The sequence below is a fragment of the Triturus cristatus genome, chromosome 10 (assembly GCF_964204655.1).
Source record: "Triturus cristatus chromosome 10, aTriCri1.1, whole genome shotgun sequence".
Lineage (NCBI taxonomy): Eukaryota > Metazoa > Chordata > Amphibia > Caudata > Salamandridae > Triturus > Triturus cristatus.
The window spans coordinates 1,202,218,014-1,202,242,168 of NC_140593.1; the positions used below are offsets into that span (position 1 = coordinate 1,202,218,014).

General features: G+C 45.6%; 1 protein-coding gene across 1 annotated transcript in view; it reads left to right on the forward strand.

Moving 5' to 3' along the window:
- The window catches only part of SYCE1 (synaptonemal complex central element protein 1), a 335,387-nt gene that overhangs the window by 78,667 nt on the left and 232,565 nt on the right, over window positions 1-24,155 (forward strand). Inside the window, exon 4 of the mRNA XM_085631497.1 lies at window positions 2,416-2,490. Within this exon, the coding sequence (XP_085487623.1) occupies window positions 2,416-2,490 (75 nt within the window). The remainder of the gene's footprint in view (window positions 1-2,415; window positions 2,491-24,155) is intronic.

The window sequence follows — 24,155 nt, forward strand, 5'->3', positions numbered from 1 at the left end:
TGCACCGAAGACCAGCCCCCCACACTCCACGAGTCCTGCGTGGGGCCCTTCAGCATTTTCCTGCTTGCCGCGTCTGTCCGGTTGCTTGCCCGCTGGCTAGTGGCCTTTGTGACGACGCTCCCTGAAATCTTCTGCGCTGGTTTGGCTCCTCCAGACTGGCTCCCACTTCTCTGCAAAGAAGAAGCACCCCAGACCTTCCTGGTCTGCACCAGAAGCAAGTCCCTTGTTCTTCGTGGGTTCCGCTTGCCAAGGCTTGGTGAGTCCTAGTCCAACTTCGACGCCGCCGACAGCAAGAGCCTTCGTGGGACAGCTCGCCTCCTGGTCCTGGTCGTCCTCGACGCTTCCTGGTCCTCCTGGCTGCAGCGACAAGCTTCACCTTCACCTGCAACTCTTCACGACATCGCCTGGTTCCTTCCTGGTTCCACGTGGTCACTGGCTAGTGACCTTGACTCTGTCCCCTCTGCTTGCAGGTTTCTTCTCTTCTTGATCCCAGCCTTGGGATCCACCGGACACTCTCCCCTGACTGCCTGTCAGCATCTTTCTTCAGGCATCCATAGGAGTCGACGACGAAAACGACGCATCTTCACCCCTATGCACCCGCAGCCAGTGGGCTAGGTAACTTGGGTACTCCGGTGCTCATCAGGATAGTGACTATCCTAGTGTCTAGTTTTCAAGTCTCAACTTCCTAGCTACTCCGGAAGTGTCCTAAATCCATCTATTTCTAAACTGTAACATTACTATTGACTTTTACGCATTACGCGTGAGTGTTTCCACTCTGCACCCGAATCCCGTGGGCCTCCCACTTCCTAACTAACGCTAGTTTAGTGTAGCCCCAGCGATTCCCTAGGCCTAGGCCTATTCTATTTCCGTGACAGTGGTTCTTATACCACTTATTTAGTATATGGTTTGCGTGGCCCCTAGGGCCTAACTGTATTACTTACCTGTGTGACTTACTGTATGCATTAATAAGACTGTGTTGTACTTACCTCTAAACTCATAAAGAGTGCTGAGGGTTTGCTTAGAATAAATACACTTTATTTTATATATATATCTGTTGTGGTGTCCTTTCATTTGGTATTCAAGGGATTATATATGGTATCACAGCTGGCTTCACATGCCATTCAGAGTTTAGCCTAAGACTGCTCTTGTCCATGCTACCACTAGGATAGCTGGTCTATAAGGTTGACTTTACAACCAATCACCATAAGGGTATTTGGAGTGATATAAGGTGTACACTATAACTAGTGACATCATACATCAGGCCAACTTCTCACATGTGGGTTTCAGGTAAGCAATAACACAATCACATTTAGATATCAGATTCTAAAAGAAAAGACGCGGCATGAACATCTAGGCAAATATGTTTCATATCAATACATATGTCGCTTAAGATTCACAGCGTTTTGTAATTCATAACACATTTGTGTATACATATTGGGCACAGATATCAACAGTTTGTTTCAACAGACTAATATTGTCACGAGTTTAAAGGAAAAAGGCAGGATGTGTGTTACGAGTAACATACACTGAGCTAGATAAGGCGGCAGAGTCGTTTATTACTCTAGGTTTGAGCAAAGAAGTCACTGCTAGTCTTGTCAGCAGTTCAACAACTCTCCACTAATAAGCTGTGTGAAACACCCTTTCATAATTCCAACTGCATGCTCAGAATAAAGAAGAAGGAACATTCTAATACAGAAATAACCTAAAAGGCTAGCTTATAACATTATCTACTTTTTTGTTTTTTTTGTTTGCAAAAACCTTTATTGAAATATTGCACGATACAGCATAATAGACATCACTTCGTAATATAAATTGTGGCAATATACAGATCCCTCCCCCCCCCTTCATCGCACCCCAACAGCAATGAGGTAATCATCCCCCCCCCCCCCCCCCCCCCCCATCCCTACATGTTTGATAATACGGCTACAAGAGTCATAACAGAAAGTTCAATCAAATACTGGTCACTTTAGTGTCCTTTAACACAGTCCGGCTGAGATGCCAGAAACCGGTCCTAGGAAGCTTGTTTCCGGTCCAGGGAAGACATGGCTTGGCAGTTCGGGCTGGACTGTTCCCATGAGGCACAGGGTCAGACTGATTTGCATATGGCCATGTCTGAACTGGGGTGGCAGAGTGGGCTAAAGAACGATGATGGATTAAACCCAGATAAGTTGACTGGGGGTGAGTGCTTGCAATGTCCATCATTTCCTTTGGTTTTTCCCAAGACATACATTCAGACAGGGTACACTGCAACACGCACCAGAGACCGAAGACAGGGGAAAATAAGACTACTGAGGCAGTTAACATTATCATAAAAGTATAGCTGATGTGCCCAGTGTGGTTTCCTGAATCAAGATTGGAGTTTGTGGGAGTCCACTGTACCTATTGTGATATGTGATTTGCATTGTCATTCTCCAGCCAGGAAACTGATAACTGAAGAACTGTCTGGGTACAACGCCCAGTGCGAAAAGCTGAGGGAAGAGCTTGACCTCTGTGAGTACTGCTGAGCTTGTGATTCCAGTTTGTTTTGCATTTGTCTGGCATTATTGGACTAGGAAAATTCATATAGAGTGAGTATTTGTCTAAAACATGCAGGTGTTGTGCGCATAGGCTCACCACTATCACGTCTTGAGGTGTATGAATCTCTTCCCCATTGACTAATATCAGAAAAAATATTGGTAATGTCGTGCTGGTATGTCAGTCCATCTACATTTATTTTTCCTGCTTCCTCCCCCTTATTGTCTCTCCCATGATGCATGCCCATTCAGTATACGTGCCTTAGCAATGCATATAACCTCTTTCCTTCTGCATCTGTTTGTGTCTCCACTTCTCAGTACCCCAGAAAATGTCATTTTTTCCTTAAACTTTCTTCCACCCAGCATAAGAATCAGATGTGCTAGGGTGAGAAACGCAAGGATAAATCAGACTCTGTAGATTACTGCCCGGTGACTGAGTGACTGCAATATGGCCTCTTGAACCTACCAGGTGACCTCCTGAACAGCTCGCTGGAGTGTAAATTACTTTTCACAGGATCTTCATATGTATTCAAGTGGAAGAGATGATGTTTTCAGAGGCAGGTGGGCCATAGAACATGCACAGAAGAGACAGTCCTACCTTGTCTTCTTTATCTCTTTATCTGACAAAATTAGACCTTCAGTTTTCCACCATACAAGTACATTTGGCTGTTATCACTGTTTACAGAAAAAGTCCTTCTAAGGAATCCTTTTTAGGTCTTGCGCCTAGCGTTGCAGTGCGTAGCACTGCTCGCGCAGCAAGACTTAATGTAGGGACTTCTGAAAGCTGATCACACGCTCGCGCGTGTGGTCAGCTTTCGTTACAGGGCTATTGGGCTTTGCGTGCGTCTTTCTGAGAAAGACAGCACACAATTGGGCAAAGGCGGGTGCATGTCCCGCCTTTGCTCAGCCCACGGCCTATTGGCGTTGGTTACCTGTACAGGCCACATCTGTTTTCAATTATTGTGCCCGTCCACATCGGTTTTCAATTATCGTGCCCAGACACGGGCGCGATAATTGAAAACAGATCGCTCGCCGTGGCGCGCGCGCACCACTCGCGTGCTTGTTTTTAGTGACTTTATCTCTTTATCGCACATGGACGGGTTTTGAAGCACTTGGATGCAGCATGTCAGTAAGCGCTATACAGATGATCTTGCAAGTATTAGGACCAGACACCGAACACGTGCTCCTTCCAGGGAAAACACTTATTGTAGGCGATCGCTTTCAAGTGATGAAGAGAGAATGATTATTGAAGGACTTTTAACCTTGCTGTTTGTGAATAAGTGTGTACTAATTGGCAAATGTATTCCCGGCTTGAAAAAAAGATTACGTCCAAGTACATAACGGCTGGCCACCAAGGAGACGTGATTAAACTAATCTTCCACCACGCCTGCTTTTTTCAAAGAACGTTCCTGCAGACCAAAGAAAATGCTGCGCCACTGGAGAGGCCGCTAAGAGGCCCAGCGCGGCCGACCTCCCGGGGCGATGGAAAATATTATTGCATTTTCTGCCAAATCCGCAGTACAGATGGGCTCCGCCTCCCCCCCCCCCCCCCCCTCCCCCCTGAAAAAGGCCAAATGAAGGCATCCCGCGCTGTCTGCGGCCCCGCCGTGACAGTGACGGATGTTTTGTGTAACACCAACATATCAGCCCGTTTCCAGGCACTTTGAGACTGCAGGGTATAGAAACGCAAAAGCAACATCAACATTTAGAAAACAGAGATGTATTGGGGTGAAGAAACGAAGCAAGGCAGGCACCAGCGTACACTGCTGATACTGGGACCTAGGAAGTGGGTTCCAATCATGGCTTAAACACTGACAAAAACATGTGACATACAGAACAAATCTCTTTACTTTCCTGTGCTTCCAGATGTTATGTGCTAGACAACGGCACAGTGTGCTGTTCTTGTCACGCACCCTCACATCACCTGATGTCACAACCCCGATTCCTGTATTTAGGTCTCGCTCGCCCCTCTCTTTCTCTCTCTTCTCACTCTCTCCTTCTATCTTTTCTCTCCCCACTCCATCTTTCTCTCCCTGTCTCTCTCGCTCTGTCTTCTCTCCCTCTCTCTTCCCACTGTCACTCCCTCCTTCTGTCTCTTATTCACTCATTGTGAGCTGCCCTCTAACACCCACTTTCGCCCTCTTCTTCCACTCTCTCGCCCCTTCAAATTAATTTAATCCTTTTCTCCTGCTCTCTAGTCCTCAGTTCTCAGTCCCTCTCCTTCTCGTCTATTTTAGTCCCTCTCCACCTACCTCGTCCCCACTCCCATCCTGTTCTCTCACTAGTTCCCTTGTCCTCTTCCATCCTCATCCTCATCTTTATCTTGTTGAAAGAATGAATGATTATTTCTAAAGCGCAGCAGTTATCTAGAGACAGCATCCATGCGCTAGGAAAGAGAAAAATGTTTTTTTTTAAACTGGGCTTCAAGGGCAATAAAAAGTAAGCTTTTAATTGCTTCCTGGAAATAGAGAGCGGTCGGTTGAGATAAGATAACATAAGATAAATTTTCATAAAGCGCTCAAATGCCGCGGCGTCTTGGCGCTGAAAGTGTGAAGAGGGACTGTACTTTGAAAACGGCGACTTAGTTGAGGAAAGGTAATTGTTGGTGCCATCCATGCCTTGGGAATAAGATGTTTAAAAGAGCGCCCCCTAGAATCTGGCGACGTGAGATAGTTACGGACAGGAGGTAAGTTGTGGATGACCGGGTGGCACACAAGGGGAGATGGTGTTGAATCGTTGCTGAATGGAGCTTGGGCGTGAAGCTGACCGGGTCGGAAAATCTCTTGTCGATATTTGACCAATGTAGGTTCTTGGTGTGATATGTGGCAACGTTTGTTAAGCCCAAGAAGAAGGCGGGACACAGCATTTTGGATGATTTTAAGGCACAAAATCTGTTTCTTTTGTCGACCATGAAGAACAGTGTTCCACTAATCAAATCTCGCCCCATTCGTGGCGCCGAGGACGGTATTCCTGTAAGCCATCAGGATGTTCTGAATTGTTTTAAAGAGTTTTGAGAAGGAAAAAACACTAGTTTTACTATATCACAGGTTAATTTGTAGGGCCTTGAGACACACATTTTCGTTCCCCTCGCTCGCTCACTTCCTCCCCTGGTCCAGGCCCTCCTCCCTCCATTCTATACCGGTGCTAGTCACAGTCCGGCAAGGCTATTAACTGTCGGGCCAGAAAACATGCCCTCCAGCCCTTTTTAGGTCTCGGCTAGCGAAGGCTGCGCTTGCGCAGTCTCGCTCGCGAGATTTAATGTTTTAGGAGTGGGGCTTTAACCCGCCCCTTTTTTTACCTCTTCTCCATTGGCTGGCCTCTTAAATGCTGGTCAGCCATTGAAGAAGAGCTTTGTCTCTCCAAACAAGCCCCGTCTTTTTCGGATTCGGGGGCGTGTTTTTTACTTTCTTTCTCTCCTCTGGAATGTAAACATTCCAGCCAATGGCAAGAGGAGAGAAAGAAAAACACGCCCCCGAATCGGAAAATGCTGCTGCGTTTCTCCGAGGCATTTCTGCTTGACCTCAGAGAAAGGCGGTGGTGTCCATGGCGTTTCCTGCCTGAATCGGGAGGGTTGGCATGTCTGCTGTAAGAACCGAACCCTCCAAGTTTTCCTCTCTGCTCAGCGTATTCCCGCCCCCATCTCCGAGTAGGGACCTTCCTATCTGGGTCTCCTCCTCCCCGCCGCAGCCTCGTTCTCTTGCCCAGCGTGGACTCGCTTGTTTGCAAGTTTTCCTCTCTGCTCAGCGTATTCCCGCCCCCATCTCCGAGTTGGGACCTTCCTCTCTGGCTCTCCTCCTCCCCGCCGCTGCCTCGTTCTCTTGCCCAGCGTGGACTCGCTTGTTTGCTAACCTGGTCCCTCACACGCCCCCGTACTACCCGCGTCTTCCCTCTGCCTCTCGCCACATTCGGCCATCCCCCGCCGGCTTCCCCCTGCCTCTCCGCCCCCCAGTAGGAACCTTCCTGTGCGGCTTCTGTTTCTCCCGGAAGTTGTCGAGGTGGCACCAGAGCGGCGAGCACAGACTCTGAGGGGCCGAGAGGCTACGAACTAGCAGAGACCCGAGTGGAGCAGCGAGAGGGGTGGCCAGGAGGGGTTCAGGGATCCGGCGGTACTCCAGGAGAAAGGCTGCATTACCAGGAGCCCGCAAGGTGAGTGGTTTCAGACATAGCGAAGGGTAGAAGGTGTGGACAGACACCGGGCGTTGGGGCAGTAAGGTGGGAAGCGAAGGGAGTGGAAGAATACTGTGGTCGGGAGACATTCGGAGGTGGCGGGAGAGATGCTTGTAAGTTGTAATCCATTTGCTATGTTGCTCTCACTGCATAACGGAACGGGAGCAGTGGGCCAAGATAACGTGTCTCTGCGCAGGGGTGAGTGTGTGGGGGGGTATTTTGTGCTAGTGCAGACTAAAAGGACCTCCTAGCTCGTCAAGTGTCACGTGTGATGTGTAACCCCCATCTCGGACCACTACGATTATTGGGTATTCAGTATTCTTGCAGCAAAAGGCGTCATTGGAAAGAGGCAACATTCATGAGTTGGTGGCTGTGGCCTCGATCGTACATCAGCCGGCACCTGACATTGCGACAGATCCCGCCCCAGCCCCTCGGGCCTTTAAGAGGCACCAGCCTGGTCCCAGGTGACCGAGTCCATTCACAGGGGTCTTGCTCGTACACGTGCAGAGTCTGAGGCGAGTTATCCCACAGTGATTTCAGCCCTGGGCTTTCATTTCTCAAATCACTCCGTTCCGGGGATGGTAGCTCTTGTTTGCTTCAGTTGAAACAATTGCTCCACCACCCCTAATCGGGCGACTTTTAGAAGGAAATCCCACACCCAAAAAAACAGTAGCCTGCCGAAGTGGCGTAGAACTTCCTGGCAACCTTGTTTTTGCTGCAAAATGTTTACCCTGCAAATTGCTAAAAAAATCTTTGAGCATATTTAATTCCATCCTTACAACTCTGAAGTGGCGCCATTGCAACTGTGGGCACAGAATCCTAACTTGTAAAGTGCTGCACGTTAAAAATAAATAAACAAGAAGCAGGGCTGTCTGAATGTCTCGGAAATAACACGAAGCCACTTGACAGCTTTGTATCTTACAAAGGCAGGGAGGGATTAAATTCTTAAACTTGTGAAATGCAGGCTTTACTATGGAAACGTGTTTTTTATAGTAATTTGAGACTGGTAATGAACTGTTCGCAATGACACATAAACCACTACACAGATCTTTCTGTGACATGCAAACAATTGTGAATCCCGTGTGAGCCATCTCAGCATTTCATCCTTACTCGGTGGTGGCTTTTTTGACCGAATATTTTGCACGGCATGCAGAATTATCCTACATGGCCGGAGCCTGTCTTAAATAATCGGTCCGTGTGCTGGTGATACACACGTCTGTCTTGACATAACCTCGCCTGAAAAGTTGAACTTCTTCCTAAACCTGTGCAAAAATTACAAGACTGTCCAACCTGCCACCACTTGAAACACAATCCTTTAAAATGAGTTTCTCCTCATCGAGCCCGCCGCTCGACCTCGCCTGTACAATATTGGCCTGGATCCACTGGCGAACTGGATTAGAAACAGGCAGACATTGGCAGGGTTTCATCCCGGACAAAAGACCCCATGTGCAATTTCAAGGGAATGATTTCGAAAAATCTGCACTTTTATCTAAGATTTCTTTGGAGGCTTCGTTGATATGTTCCTTAACAGGCCCTCCAAATCCTCATCCAATCTCTTGGGTTACAAGATGCTTACTATGGGAATTCTCCTCTGACTGGTCTTCCCAAAATATATCTAGCCCTCTTAAGGCAGTTTCACATGTAGTGGTTTGCTTCCGCAAAGAGACCAAAAAAATGTGCATTAATTGCAAGGCCATGATTACCCCCCACACTCCCCCTCCATCTTCTTTCCCCAAACAATGCCCATACTCTTAACTAAATGTACTTTATGAGCTCAGATCAGTTCGCAGTACGGGGACTGTGGCACAGTCCTTTTCAGGAGTGCAGACAGAATTTGGAAATCTCTCTCTCTCCTAGCATTTGGTCCTGTGCGCCGATATGCACCTTTGAGAAGGAGCTGAAACTACCCTTTGAAAGAGACCCCCGATCTAGTCCTGGTATCTTTCTCTCTGACTTCACCTCCACATCCCATTCCATTCTTTTCTTCCCCCATTCCTTCCTCAGTTCCTTCATCCATCAGCTCCTTCTTGTGACATCTATTGAAATATCTTCTCCACTTGATTTTACCCTCTCTGAGTCCCTCCAAACTCGTAATGAATGTACTCAGTTTAATATTAAGCAGTTTGATGCACAAGCGCTATTTTTCGTTGTAATTTTATATAACTAAATGCCTGTCATTGTGTAACTTTTGTATTCGTCCTAGTACAGCACTCTAATTCCTACCTACCATGTTTGTAGGTGGCTCTATGCGTGGGTGGCTCTGTCTGTGTGTGGGTAACTGTGTGTGTGTAGGTGGCTCTGTGTGGGTGGCACTATTTGTGTGTGGGTTGCTCTATGTGAATAGCTCTGTGTAGGTGGCTCTGTGTGTGTGGGTGGCTCTGTGTGTGTGGGTGGCGTTGTGTGTGTGGCTCTGTGTGTGGGTGCAAATGCAATAGGTCTCGCATTTGAGAGAGATTAAGCTATTGACATTGTAAATAACAATGCCGTTTCTGTAAATGTTTTAAAAACAAGAACATTAACAAAAATAATGTCATGAGCAATGCCAATAGCTCTAACTTTAACAATGCCGAGACCATTGCATTGTAAATGCTTGTTCTACTGTCTCAGAGGCTAATTTCGTAATCTTATCTATCACACCATCTATTGCGCACCCTCAATTAACTGCTAAAAGCAACATGTTGTAGTTTCTGAACCACATGCTGCGACTTTTACCGTGTCCGTGAAAGCTTTCATTGAATTGCAACCAAGAAAACAAGCATTTGCAATGCAATAGGTCTCGCATTAGGGAAGTGTGAGCAGTTTGCATTGCTATTAATAATGTAATAGTATCTATTGGCATTCTAAATGATAATGGCCTGACTTTATGTGTTTGTTTTATAACCTATATTTATAGCAATGGCAATATCTTTAAATTAGTAAAAAGCGAGAACTATTGGAGCTCTAATGCTTGTTTCTCCTGGTGCAGAAAGCGTGTATCATTGAGGCCATTGTTGTTTGGTGAAAGCAATGTTATATGCCTGTTTCCAGACCTTTGTCAGGCGACAGTCAAGCTCACTTATACCATTTTTCTCGGGCACAACTTTTTATGCTTCTTTTTTTCGCCCCTGGTGCAGTTCCAATTTGGTTCTGTCCTGATGTATATCAACATGTATTGCCTATCATCTCTGCTTTTCTTTCCCGTGCAGATGCCCAGGTATCATAACCTGTCGGTATGCGGGGTCTGTTCATAGATCGTCTGTGCGCTATGTTAGGTGTCGTTTCGTCTATGTTGCAAAATGTAGTGTGTAGCACAAATGCATTGGCAATACGTAGACGTATGTTTTCTTTCCTAGGGTGCTCTGTTGCCAGAACAGCTTGTTGCAGCGGTTAAGGGCGTGCTTGGAGCATTCCGTCAGCATTACACTGAATATCACGTGATAGTTTGCAGAGAATGCTAGACATGACGTTTCTTGGCATGCTATACCTAATACCTGCTATTTAGTGAACGCCCGACAGCTTATGCTTGCTTAGTATTTTTCAACCGCGCTTTGCACATGCGTGTTGATTAGCCCACATCATGTATTCATAAAAAAAAAAACGCACCGAAGAAACACAGATCCGAGCACTACACAGTGGCTACTTCTCTTCAGCACTACTACCGCATTTCCGCACAGAAAAAGTACTACAAACTCCATGTGTGAACGCGAGTGAAAGATGGTAAGTGCTGGGAGCGGCTCCTGCATAAGTTTACAACACTGGGACGAGGGAGCTGAAGGTGAAGAAGCAGTACTAGGAAGAGGAGAGAGAATGGAGCAGACACGAGACAAAAGATAAGAAAAGGAAAATGAAAGCGATGTAAAATGATTAAGCATAGAATAGGACACAAGAAAGATATGGGAGGCAAGAGCGAAACAGTAAAAGGAGCGAGCAAGCACCAGGATTTGAGAAAGAAACGAGAAAAGGGTAAACAAAGAAAATTGAGACAGAAGTATTAAAGTGATAGATGAAAAACAGGGGGGGAAACGAGGTGCGACATTATGAGGAACGGAAAGTAAAAGAGAAATAAACGGAACCTGCAACAGTGGATAGAGAAAAACACACATACCATACTGAAGGGAAGACAGAGAGCACGTGCGCGAGGTGATGGGATTAAAAAACACGATTATTTTGAGACGGGGGAGGTGCAGTCAGAAAGTAGAATGCGCGAAACAGTAAAAGGAGCGAGCAAGCACCAGGATTTGAGAAAGAAACGAGAAAAGGGTAAACAAAGGAAATGTGATGAGAAAAAAAGTGGATTGAGACCGAAGTATTAAAGTGATAGATGAACAACAGGGGGGGAAATGAGGTTGTTCTGAGGCTGAAGTGAGAACATTCCAAACTGATTTACATGAAGTATTTTCGGAGTTATCTGTGAGTGGCAAATGGCGTGTACATTTCGCGGGCGCTTTGATGTTCGCAGTGGCCGCGCGGCTCACTGAGAACATCAAAGCGCCCGCGAAATGTAAGTGATCGCGATCGCGATCACACTTCAAAGCAGAGAATGCCAGACATGACGTTTCTTGGCATGCTATACCTAATACCTGCTATTTAGTGAACGCCCGACAGCTTATGCTTGCTTAGTATTTTTCAACCGCGCTTTGCACATGCGTGTTGATTAGCCCACAACATGTATTCATAAAAAAAAACGCACCGAAGAAACACAGATCCGAGCACTACACAGTGGCTACTTCTCTTCAGCACTACTACCGCATTTCGCACAGAAAAAGTACTACAAACTCCATGTGTGAACGCGAGTGAAAGATGGTAAGTGCTGGGAGCGGCTCCTGCATAAGTTTACAACACTGGGACGAGGGAGCTGAAGGTGAAGAAGCAGTACTAGGAAGAGGAGAGCGAATGGAGCAGACACGAGACAAAAGATAAGAAAAGGAAAATGAGAGCGATGTAAAATGATTAAGCATAGAATAGGACACAAGAAAGATATGGGAGGCAAGAGCGAAACAGTAAAAGGAGCGAGCAAGCACCAGGATTTGAGAAAGAAACGAGAAAAGGGTAAACAAAGGAAATTGAGACAGAAGTTTTAAAGTGATAGATGAAAAACAGGGGGGGAAATGAGGTGCGACATTATGAGGAACGGAAAGTAAAAGAGAAATAAACGGAACCTGCAACAGTGGATAGAGAAAAACACACATACCATACTGAAGGGAAGACAGAGAGCACGTGCGGGAGGTGATGGGATTAAAAAACACGAGAATTTTAAGATGGGGGAGGTGCAGTCAGAAAGTAGAATGCGCGAAACAGTAAAAGGAGCGAGCAAGCACCAGGATTTGAGAAAGAAACGAGAAAAGGGTAAACAAAGGCAATGTGATGAGAAAAAAAGTGGATTGAGACCGAAGTATTAAAGTGATAGATGAAAAACAGGGGGGGAAATGAGGTGCGACATTATGAGGAACGGAAAGTAAAAGAGAAATAAACGGAGCCTGCAACTGTGGATAGAGAAAAACACACCTACCATACTGAAGGGAAGACAGAGAGCACGTGCGGGAGGTGATGGGATTAAAAAACACGAGAATTTTGAGACAGGGGAGGTGCAGTCAGAAAGTAGAATGCGCGAAACAGTAAAAGGAGCGAGCAAGCACCAGGATTTGAGAAAGAAACGAGAAAAGGGTAAACAAAGGAAATGTGATGAGAAAAAAAGTGGATTGAGACCGAAGTATTAAAGTGATAGATGAAAAACAGGGGGGGAAATGAGGTTGTTCTGAGGCTGAAGTGAGAACATTCCAAACTGATTTACATGAAGTATTTTCGGAGTTATCTGTGAGTGGCAAATGGCGTGTACATTTCGCGGGCGCTTTGATGTTCGCAGTGGCCGCGCGGCTCACTGAGAACATCAAAGCGCCCGCGAAATGTAAGTGATCGCGATCGCGATCACACTTCAAAGCGGCCGTGTGGCCCGCGAAAGTGAAAGCAAACGAATGCTTTCAGGCCTCCAAATGGTGCGCGCGCCCGGATGGCGCACATGCACTGTATTTGGAGGCCTGAAAAGCCACTGTTTGCACTTCCAAAACTCGCTTACTATAAGTCTCGCCAGATCAGCGCTAAAGCGCTGGCTCAGGCGAGACCTAAAAAAGCATTTGCAATGCAATAGGTCTCGCATTTATGTGAGTTTGAGCTTTTGGCATTGTAAATGACAATGTCTTTTATTTATGTTTTGGTTTGTAAAACAATTAAGACACTGTTATTTGCAATGCTAATAGCTTAAAGTCTTGCAAATGCGAGACCTATTGCATTGCAAATGCTTGTTCTCCATGCTGTGATTAAGTATTTCATGGAAGGACTGACGAAAGATTTCCTCTGTTATAATATCTGAGGGTTCAACATTCTCCTTTGGAAATTGATGTTTCTTTGCTTTTGAACCCATGACCAAAGCAAAGCTCCCTTTGTCTTGAAAAATAGCTTCCTAGGTGTCTGAAACATCAGTTTTCCTGCTGTCTGACACCGTGACAAATGTTACGGGTGAGTGAGCCTCCAGGTCTTTGTACACAGGAAAGCTAATATTGTTTTCTGTCTTAACAAAGTTCCCTTAAGGACTTATCCATCTTTTCTTCCCAATGTTATTTTGGATTTTTTCACAAATCAAATTATTTTCCTTTGAACTTTATTTGTGTGTGCTTCCTCTCTGGTAGAAACGTCCCTCCATACTGTGGAGAAGGCAATGAGAAGCTAATAGATAGCATGGCCGCCTCACTTCTGCTCATTACAAGTACTGTCTCCAGTCCTGAACATTTCACCTACAAATCATTGGTTTAATGTGTGTTAGGCACATTAGTTCAATAGAAGCAAACCAAGACCGCAACACCTAGAATGTATTTGGCTGTCACACAAAAGTCCAGAACTGGAAACAGTATTCGTAATAACCTGGAGGGTGCTGGCCACCCTTTATCAGAATCGAACCAGAGATCTCAGGCCTAAACAGTTGTTTGTTACCTGTGGAGTCGACTGGCATCCACAAATCAAATCATACCTTTGTGGGTAGTTTAATGGATTTTCGTATGCTACCAAAAGGCTTTTGTACCTTTGCAGGGAAAGCCTAATGCCCATTCTGCTTGCGGGTGAGCAGTTATAGAATTATGCAAGTATGCAGCCGCAGCATTTTCAGCCAAATTATAAATTTGCCCTGATTGCCACATTGGGCCTAATTACTAGTCTGACTCGTGGTTGAGCGACGGTGGTGGTCTTCTGACTGCCATATTACAACCTTGGTGGTTGTGCCCCCCTCGGACTGCCGATTCCACCCTTCCTTGGCGGTGGCACGGCAGTCAAGAGGCATCAATATGCTTGGTGGAACCGCTGTTGTGCTTCAAAGCATATTGCAACTTTCCTCACCGCTACTGATTTTCATAGAGGTCTTTCCTCCATGAAAACAGTGGTGGTGAGGAAAGAAAGGGGGCCATACAGGGCCTAGCACCGAAGGAGTATGCAGTTCCTGTTGGGTGGGGAGAAGTGAGAAGGAGGCTAGGTTGGTCAACACCCCTACTCAGGGGTGGAGTGTGGGTGCCTCCCAATTTGGGAAGTAGGGCCCTCACACACCCATTTGGGTGTCATGCTTCATCATAGGGCTTGCTCCTCGTCAGGCCGGCGCTGCAATGCCTGACGGGCACCCTATGACCGGCTCTTTGTCAGAGATCTATTTCCCAAGCCGTATAGAAGAAGCATGTGTGAGGGGCCTAGTGGTGTAGATGTGAGGTGATGCGAGGAGAAATAAAATGAGGCGAGGTGGTGCTACAAAATAGATTTTAATCTGCGAGCCCACTCATCTCAGGTGCCGGGAAGGCTTCCTCCCAACGAGGTAGAGGAAGGAGTAGGTTCCCAGCACCTGTTTTCCAGGAAAATTCATGACGTTAACTTTTTTAACGATCGTTGCTCTGCCTAATAATTGATGAGGCGTGACTTGAACCCAAATTGGGTTGGTTCTATGATTTGAATAATTACGATACCTCATTGTTAGGTCAACTGAGTGATTGGTTCATTTTCCATAACCAACCACCCATGTAGAAAGTGCATCTCTGTAGGTCCTGAAGAATTTCCGAGTCATCTTTTGCATAACCAACCACCCGTGTAGATAGTGCACAACTGTAGGTCCTGAAGAATTGCAGAGTTATCTTTCCATAACCAAACACCCGTGCAGATAGTGCATCACTGTTGGTCCTGAAGAATTGCAGAGTTATCTTTACACATAAGGCGAGATACGTGTCGACCCTGACTACGCACACATAGACACCTCCCACCATTACAAGCAGCGGTGACTTCCTTATTTGGCTTTAAACGAGACAAGTGGGCTCGCAGATTAAAATTCATTTTGTAGCACCACCTCGCCTCGTTTTATTTCTCCTCACATCGCCTCACATCTGCACAACAAGGCCCCTCACACGCACTTCACCTATACGGCTTGTGAAAAAGATATCCGACAAAGAGTCCCTCATAGGGTGCCCTTCGGGCATTGCAGCGCCAGCCTGACGAGGAGCAAGCCCTATGATGAAGCATGACACCCAAATGGGTGTGTGAGGGCCCCCCTTCCCAAATTGGGAGAAACCCACCATCCACTCCTGAATAGGGATATTGACCAACCTAGCCTCCTCCTCGCCCTACAGGAACTGCATACTCCTTTGGTGTTATGTTGTGTTTATTGGAGCCTGTATGCTGGACCCACATGCACCCCATCTCCCTCATTTGTATTTAAGGCCATACAGGGCCCCCTTGTGCCTCACTCCATGTGGATGCACATGGGGGCACAACCCCCCCAACCCCTTGTGTTCCAGTTCCAGCATGGCATAACCTTCACAGTCCATGCGTGCTGGAACTTCCTTTGATGTTCCCATTGCGGTGCCTATTTTATTAGCAACACAATGGGGGAACGCCAAAGAAATTGCCCGCCAATGACTTAAAAAGTAATTATATGGCGTGCGGTTCTCTAGCAGGATTGGCGGTGCGATGGCAGGGCGGTCTCTTCGCCGCACCATCAAACTTGTAATCGGGCCTTCAGTATTCAATTTTCTCCATAATGTGCACATTTCACTAAAAATATTGAGCCTGTTTCACAAAACCATATTTGACTCAAACTATATTTTGGGCCTAAAAAGACTTCATTTTTACTTTTCAGGAATTTATGTAAGGATTTTTGGCAGCCATAAATGGTTTTACTACAATAGATTTCTCCTGTGCATGTGCAGAGAAATCACATCAGTCAGAAGGGTAAATGAAATTCAACTTTTCTCCTTAAGACGACTATATTTACACATCTACAGAGACAAAGTGAGTCTCAAATGCAACCCAAGATTCATATATAAAGTTCATTCGACATTCCACTTGGATGAATTAATTTGTTTACCTGCCTTATTTCGAAAACTATTTCTTGTAGCTGAAAGGCGATTACATTTTCTTTATGTCAAAAGTTATCTACATTTCTATTTGAATAACTCCACTGTATTTCGTCATTCAGACCAAATCCTTTTGGCCTTTGTTCAGGCTAACCGAGATAAAACCTTACTGAAGCAGGGTATTTCTAGATGGATTGCTTCTTATATCACTTCAGCATACATTCCATTAGGTAAGCTATTGCTTCAACATGTAGCCCTGAATTAAGTCAACAGAAGGACGGAAGGTTCTTTGAAATCTCGTTTATTAAGGTGATACTAATTCCTGTCTGTTTGACTTGGCTGTTTTTGGAGGCTCACCCCCAAACCTTTTGCCTTCCTCCTCCTACTTTTTGTGGCATTCATTTTCTTGGCTTTAGGTTTCTGTGCACTTTACCACTGCTAACCAGTGCTAAAGTGCCTGTGCTCCCTGCTTAAAAATGTTAGAATTGGCTTATACCCAATTGGCATGGTTACTTTACTTGTAAATCCCTAGAAAAGTCGTTCCACATGTGGCACTGTAAATTAAATGCTACTATTAGGCCCGTAGCACTGATTGGGCCACTCACCTATGTAACCCTTTAAACATGTCTCAGGGCTGCCATTGCAGAGCTTGTGTATGCAGTTTTAAACTGCCATTTCGACCTGGCAAAATAAACCTTTTGCCAGGCCCAAACCTTCCTTTTTAATGCAAATGTCACCCCTAGGGCAGGCCTTAGACAGCCCAGATGGCAGGGTGCAATGTATTTAAAAAGTACGATGTACTTTAAAGTTTTGTATGTCCTGGTAGTGAAAAACTCTTCAATTATTTTTTCACTACTGCAAGGCCTATCTCTCCCATTGGATACCATTGGAATTGCCTTATTATATTTTAATTAAGTGTAATTTCCAGATGGGAAGAGATTACCAGTAAATGTGTGTGTTGTCTCTGGAATTCCAATTTAAATTCCTAACTTATGGCGAAGTCTGATTTTTAAATTTACAATTCTGAAAATGCGACTGTTAGAAAGTTGACATTTTCTTGCCTTAGCCATTTGGTGCCTGCAGACTGTCTCTGGTCACATGACTGGGTGTGGGTGACAGTTGGACTTAGTGTATTCCTCCTAGACAGTCACACACAATGGGAGCTTAGGTGTGACTGAACCGCCCATCACTGGCAGGATGGGAGGGAGGAGCTGGGCACAGCCTCACTTACACTTGAATAGGATGCGCCCTGCCTCCACACAATGGGTTGCATACCCTCTGTAGTTAGTATGGAGTCAGGGGAGAAGAGGTAGAGCATATGTGCACATCAAAGGCATGCCTCTAGAAACTTCTCCCCACTTCATTGGCACTATTGTGTATGTAAGCAGGACCTCAGACACCAACACTTCAGGACACTTCTGGATCTGTGGAAACTCTGCCAGGAAGACAGACAGCTGTGCTTCTGAAGGACTGCCACTCTGCTGGACTGCTGCTTTAAAGGAACGACTTCCTGCTGTACTGACGTGCTGCCCTCTTGCCTGAGGAAGAACTGGATCTGCAACTTCATCTTGAACCCATGACCGTAGAGTGACTCAAAGGGCTAGTCTTCTGGCCTCCTGATCTGAGCCTGAGGCTTCAACAAGTTCCCTAATTCCAAGTGGTGCCTCTTTGCTCCTGGACTCTTGGTGTGGCTCTCATGCTCTTGAAATCAAACTTTTGTGCTATTTGCGACTGCAAACTGGCCAGTTCGCACCAGAACCGCACTGCTCGATCTGAAAATAATCACAAGCCACTTCCAGCCTGGCTCATCGAACAGCAGCATCAACAGCCCATGGGGGACCGCCAACGTGAAGCTCCAGCCCGCCTGTCCGTGTCGTCTGGCCTACTCTTCGCAGCATGCTGAATACCGCCTGTGCCGCTCTCCTTGCTCCCAGTGACCCTCGCCTAAACTAAGGGACTGTATGAACAAAACTTGAGAAAGGAATACTTCCGCAGGACTAATCTGGGACTATGCGACCCACGCTACTTCACAGTCAGACTGAACTTTTGAATTTGGCCTGGTCCAGCATGACCAGGTCGCTGCAGTTGGTACTATGTGTTTTAAGGCGCTATATTGCAGTCTATTTAAAAAAAACTCTGGTTCTACTGATTGAATTTTTGTTGTTTTGGTCTTGTTTTATTTATTATATTCAAATCTATTTTTCTAACCTGGTGAGGCCTAGGATTGTGGTTACTGCTTGACCAGGTTTCACACTCCAGTCAACAAGTAACTCCGTTTCTAACACTGTATCTCTGTTTTCTCTGATCCTGCTGTTAAGTCCTATTTCTAATATGGAAATCTAGCAAAGGTCGATTGTGGAAGAAAAAGAAAAAAGTGACTTTCCTGTAACTACAGTTCTCCTAGTATTTTGCCTGGATTTCACGTGATCTGCCCTCTTCCCTTTTCATGGGGCTCGTTATTTATTGACTTTTGAAAAGCTTGGAAAACCTGACAGTTGGAGTGAAGTTGAGCCCAGTGTCTCCACCTTACTAGCTAGAGTTCGATTGAGGTAGACAGGCTCTACGTTGGCTGTGACTTTTTTCAATGTTATTTAAGTGTTTGTGTACATTGTTATGTTAACATTGACTACAGAGGATTCCAAACCTGACAAGTGGGAAGTGATTCAACTTTGTGAACCTATGAATGATACAGTGATGGAGAACAAAAAAGATGAAACATGTTCAAGAAACTATTAAGAGACCGCTTAAAAAACTCAAATCCTAACTTACCCTTTCAATGTCTTCTTCATCCATGTCTGAAAGCCCAGTGGAAAAGGTACAGAGCCAAGAATCTGCCTGTTGACAATCTTTCATGTGATCAGAATGCAAAGGCAGACTTACTCAGACGATTATGCTAAGAAAACCATAGGGTGTATTAAGCGATAAAGTGCTTTACAATATCTGCGATTGGAGCTTTCCTCACAAATATACCTCTTTGCAGAAGGAGGAAATGTAAAAACACCTAGACCTTGCCTCTAAGTATTATCTACCAAGAACAAAGTTGAATGCCCTTTTAATGGACTATTCAAAGGAGTTTCTATATGCCTTTATTCAGATACCTCTGATTCTATCTGTCAGTATCAAAGTAACATACCCCAAAGCCAGGATGACCTTCATAGCTATGAAGGTTCACTGATGTACTACATTGGTCGGAGAGACTACACTGGAGCCTGCCCTGTAGACCAGATCTCCTACACAAGTTCTGGGCCAGGCCCTGCATTCCATCCTTCCATCTTTGCCTTAAGCTGCCTGGCTTCTGTATTTACAGAGTATGGGTATCTGAATCTTCACCAAGACTGTATAAACATTCTGAAAGAAGCAACACGCCCATTGACCAAAACATCCTAACTTTAAGTGAAAGACATTCAGAATTTGATGTATTAAGAAAATCTTTCTAGTTTTCAAATGTCAGGAAGAGGCAGTACTTTCTTACATTCTCTATTTGGCAAAATCAGGTCATCAGTTCTTGTGGATTAAGGTAGATCTTGCAGCTATTGCTATCACTCCTTCACAACCCTCTTTTTTCAGAGTTTAGTACTCAAGGTTATTCTAAAGTTTAAAAGAAATGTCTTCCACCAGTCAAAATGCCCTTTCATCTGGGCACTTAACATTGTCCTCTGTAAGTACACCTGTCCTCCTTTCAAACTGACACATAAACAGTCTTTGAAATCTTTGACTTGGGAATTTGTATTCCTTATAGTTTAATTAACTCATTTCATAGGGCCAGCACAAGACCAGCTGTGCTGCCATGACCCGCTCTGTGTTCCATAGGAATGAAATGGTTATGAGTACTGATCCAAGTTTACTTCCAAAGGTAATGTCATATTTCCATTAATCAGGCCTATTTATTACCAACTTTTATTCAGAATGCATCTTCTATGTCTAAAAGTCCCCTTTTGAGTTCTTGGTTTTAAGATTATGCTGAATCTATTTGTCATCTATAGGCCAGTTTAAACGGGTTTAGGCGTAATTAAACAGTCCCTTTCCAGGTGGATTGTCTCTTATAGTTTGTTATGGTGCCATATGGGTAACAAAATTCTTCCTGGCAGTGATTAAGTTCACCCCAAAAGAGGCAAAGCAGTTATAACAGCAATACTAATGACTCCTATTTCAGAGAAATGTAAAGTCGCCGCTTGAAGGCCTATCCATTGCGACATTAATGTCTAGAATCAGATTTCAGTGCTGATGCTTAGTTGGGTCAGTCCTCCTTGAAGAACCTCTTTGGGTAGAGCACATTCTCATTGGTTCTTTCCTCTTCTTAAGAGGACTGGGATTGCTATTATTTTATCTGTTTATGATTATAAATGAAGATCCATTGAAGAGAAAGAACAGTTACTTACCTGTAAGCCATATTCTAGGAATCTTCATTAAAGTCCTAAGCAAACCTTCCTCCTACCCACACGAATTGGCAACTTTTTTATGACTCTGCATCCTACCTCTGTAAAAAAGAACTGAGGCAACGATGACTGACAGGGCATGAATGAATACAGGGGTAGTATGGTGTAGTAGTATGGTGTAGTAGCTTTGGTTTGCATCCCCACTGTCTCCAATCTCCTACATTGCTTGTTATGTGCCTCTAAAAAAGGCTTGCGAAAGAGTTTCTCTTGCTACTATTCCTATTCTGGTGATATTTAATGTCTCTCTCAGAAGAACAAGCGAGACGATTACACATTGGGGAAAAAAAGAAAAGGTAAAATGCTCTACTTATCATGACAAAAAGTTTAGATTCAATTACTGTCAATAGCAGCCAACAAACAACATAACATTTCCTTTTGAAAATAGGAAAATAGATAAAATTAAAGCACATGACCATATATTGCTAACCCCCAAATAGAGTCCATTCCAATAGACTTCTCTGGTTCCTCACCAGCCTCTTTATTTGCAAACTTCAGCAAATCTCCTTAACATACTAGGCGTGACAGAGAGAAATCGACATTCTGAGATCTCCACAGGCTTGGGCATTGACAGAAATGTACCAATTTGTATATTTTCGAACCTTAACCACCATGCATGAGGGATGGATTCACGACAGAATTTACAACACTGACTGTAGTTTAGATGTACGCACGTAAGCAGTCATCTCTGCAACAGTTGTGGAGAACTGGCATGCAATCGGCTAGAGCCTGCAGGAGGCAGCCAGCCCCACTGAAGTGGAATCTTAACTTCACTGAGAAAGAGACGTTGTTCATCATTACTGGATACTACATGGTCTGCCTCAGTACATCTTCAGTGTACTTAGAAAAGGCAGCCATGTGGCATACTCGGTCAGTGTATTGGGAGTGGAGGTATGCACAAAGGGGTGCTTCAAAAAAGTGTTGCGAGGAGATGAGTGAAGGAGAAATTATCCAGGATTCACTTTGCAAAGGCTCTTCCTAGAGGCAGGCCTTGATTCTCCAGTATTTGGGGTGTCTTTCATAGATTCACATGCTTGAATATTCCCCGTCGTCGAAGTGGGAGTCCCACGGTATATATAAAAAGCAATAAGTATTATGTATATATACGTATACACATACCTAACCACATAAGAGTATATACATACCCAAATAAACATCTATATATAGTTCAAATAACATATCAAGTTAAAAATACCATAGGATAGCATTGAGACATAGGAAAGCATTGAGAAAAAGAATCACTTTGCTAACATATCACTGTCACTTTATAGTCCAAACTCCAGCCAATCAGGCGCTAGCACCCTCTAGAACCTTCTCCTCAGAGGCTCAGGCCCTCAGATTTTCTACCGCACGTCGTGTGAAGGGAGTCTCCCTGAGCTCTGCTCAGTTCTTCTTCTGGTTTGAGGTTTTTTATCTCTCATCATGTCTGCAAGTAAGAAATCTCTTTTCCGTCCTTGTTCATCTTGCGGAAAGTCAAGACTTTTCTCTGAGGATCCCCATGAGAAATGTATTTATTGTCTGTATCCTGATCACAAGGTGGCTAATTGTAAGATCTGCAGAACTTTCTCTCACAAAACTTTGAAAGATAGAGAAGGTCGCCTTTTGATATGGCTTCAAAAACTAAAGGACACAGACAACCCACTTTCTGAGGTGGAAAGTGTAGCCTCTGTCAAAACAGGAGTCTCCTCAACGCGTGGAAGTGTCCAGGACTTGCCATCTCCTTTTCTGAAAAAGAAGAGACTTCACCTTGAGGAAGTGTCTACAGGCAAGGTCTCTGTCTCCACGTCTGCGCCCCCGAGACGTAGCTCTCAGGCGCCTGTGACTCCGTCAGCACATGTTTCCAGTCAGAAACTTTCAAAACCGTCGACGGGCCCGTCGACGGCCCCTCCGTCGACGAGATCGGCTACTTCATCAGCCTCGTCGACGACGGTGACGACGGTATCGAGTAGATATCCTTCGTCGACGACACTGACTTCGTCGACTTCTTCTCCGTCGACGATAGTATGTGTATCACTTAGAACTGTCTCGTCGACGATACCACTCACTTCTTCGTCGACGACTGGGAAGCTGGCGCTTCCGTCGACGTCCACAACTCCGTCGACGATGGGTAAAAAGAAGAAGAGGAAATCTTCCTCGTCGACGACAGCCTCGTCGACGACAGCCACACCGTCGACGACAGCCATTCCGTCGACGACAGCCATTCCGTCGACGGCAGCCACCCCGTCGACGACAGCCACCCCGTCGACGACAGCCACCCCGTCGACGACAGCCACCCCGTCGACGACAGTCCCGTCGACGGCAACAACCTCGTCGACGGCAGCTCCGTCGACGATTGCTTCGTCGACGGTCGCCTCGACGACGGTAGGGTCAAATTTTGCGACAATGCCATTGGTGCCAATGTCAACACCAGCACCGGGGTCTGTGGACAGCTCCTTAATGCTTCGTCGTAAGGCCATGCTAGACCCAGTGATGTTACCACCTGGACCACGGCCACCTCGTCAACTATTTCCCTCAGGGGATGAGGACGATTCGGATGAAGGCGATCAGTCTCTTTTTCGGGATGCTCATAGTCCTTCGGAGCTCCATATAAAATGCCAAGAGTCTGAGGAGGATGAATTTTATGAACAGGAAGAAGAGCAAAATACCTCTGCTCCGGTTCCTATGATGCAGCTTCCTGTGCAGCTTGTTTCCAACCTCCAATATATGTTGGAGGACTATAATCGTCGTTTTCCAGCATCCCCTCAAAATACTCCACGTGAAGCGCCATCTGAGGTTCCACCTCCTATATTGCCAACGATACCCACGCCCTCCACACCTGCACTGCCTTTCAATGCAGAGGATGATAATATGGACAATCCGGATACGGAAGAGGGCGAGCTCCCAGAAGACGACACTATGGCGGACTGGGATGATTACCAAATCAATTCGCCCGCATCACCGCCAAGGTCACCAGTCAACTCGCCACCTGTCGACATAACAGGGTTCCATCAGCTGATGGAGAGAGCAGCACAACGCTTTCACCTTCCCATGGTGGTCAGGGAAGAGGACTGTTTCTTATATGACTTCAAGTCCCAACCTCAGAAACAAGTACGAGCTGTGCCAATCATAGACTTCATATGGAATGAAGGCCTAAAATTAATGAAGACACCTAATTCTATTCCGGCGGTGCTCCCACGCCTGGAGAAAAAATATAAAGCTCCGGATTCTTCCCCAGCCTGCTTGGTGTCTCAACCTAAGCCGGACTCAGTGATCACACAAGCGGCACAGCGCCGCTCCAAGAATCCATCATCTCCAATGTCGGCGCCTCCGGACCGCGACGGCCGTCGCCTGGATGCTATAGGCAAGAAGTTTTCAACCATGGCGTCAACAACGGTCCGGGCTGCGAATTCCTTGGCTATCCTCGGCCGTTATGATAGACAGATGTGGTCGGACATGGCTGCATTGGTCAAACTTATACCGGAGGATTCAAGAGCGGAAGCTCAGAAAATCCTGCAAGAGGGAGAAAGGGCGTCATCCGAGATCATTGACTGCTCTGTTGACATCGCATCCACCGGTTTTCGCCAATTGGCGGGAGCAGCCGTCCTAAGAAGACAGGGCTGGCTTCGGTCAACCTCTTTTCGGCAAGAGGTCCAGGCTAAGATTTTGGACATGCCATATGACGGGGAGTCATTATTCGGCCAGCATGTAGA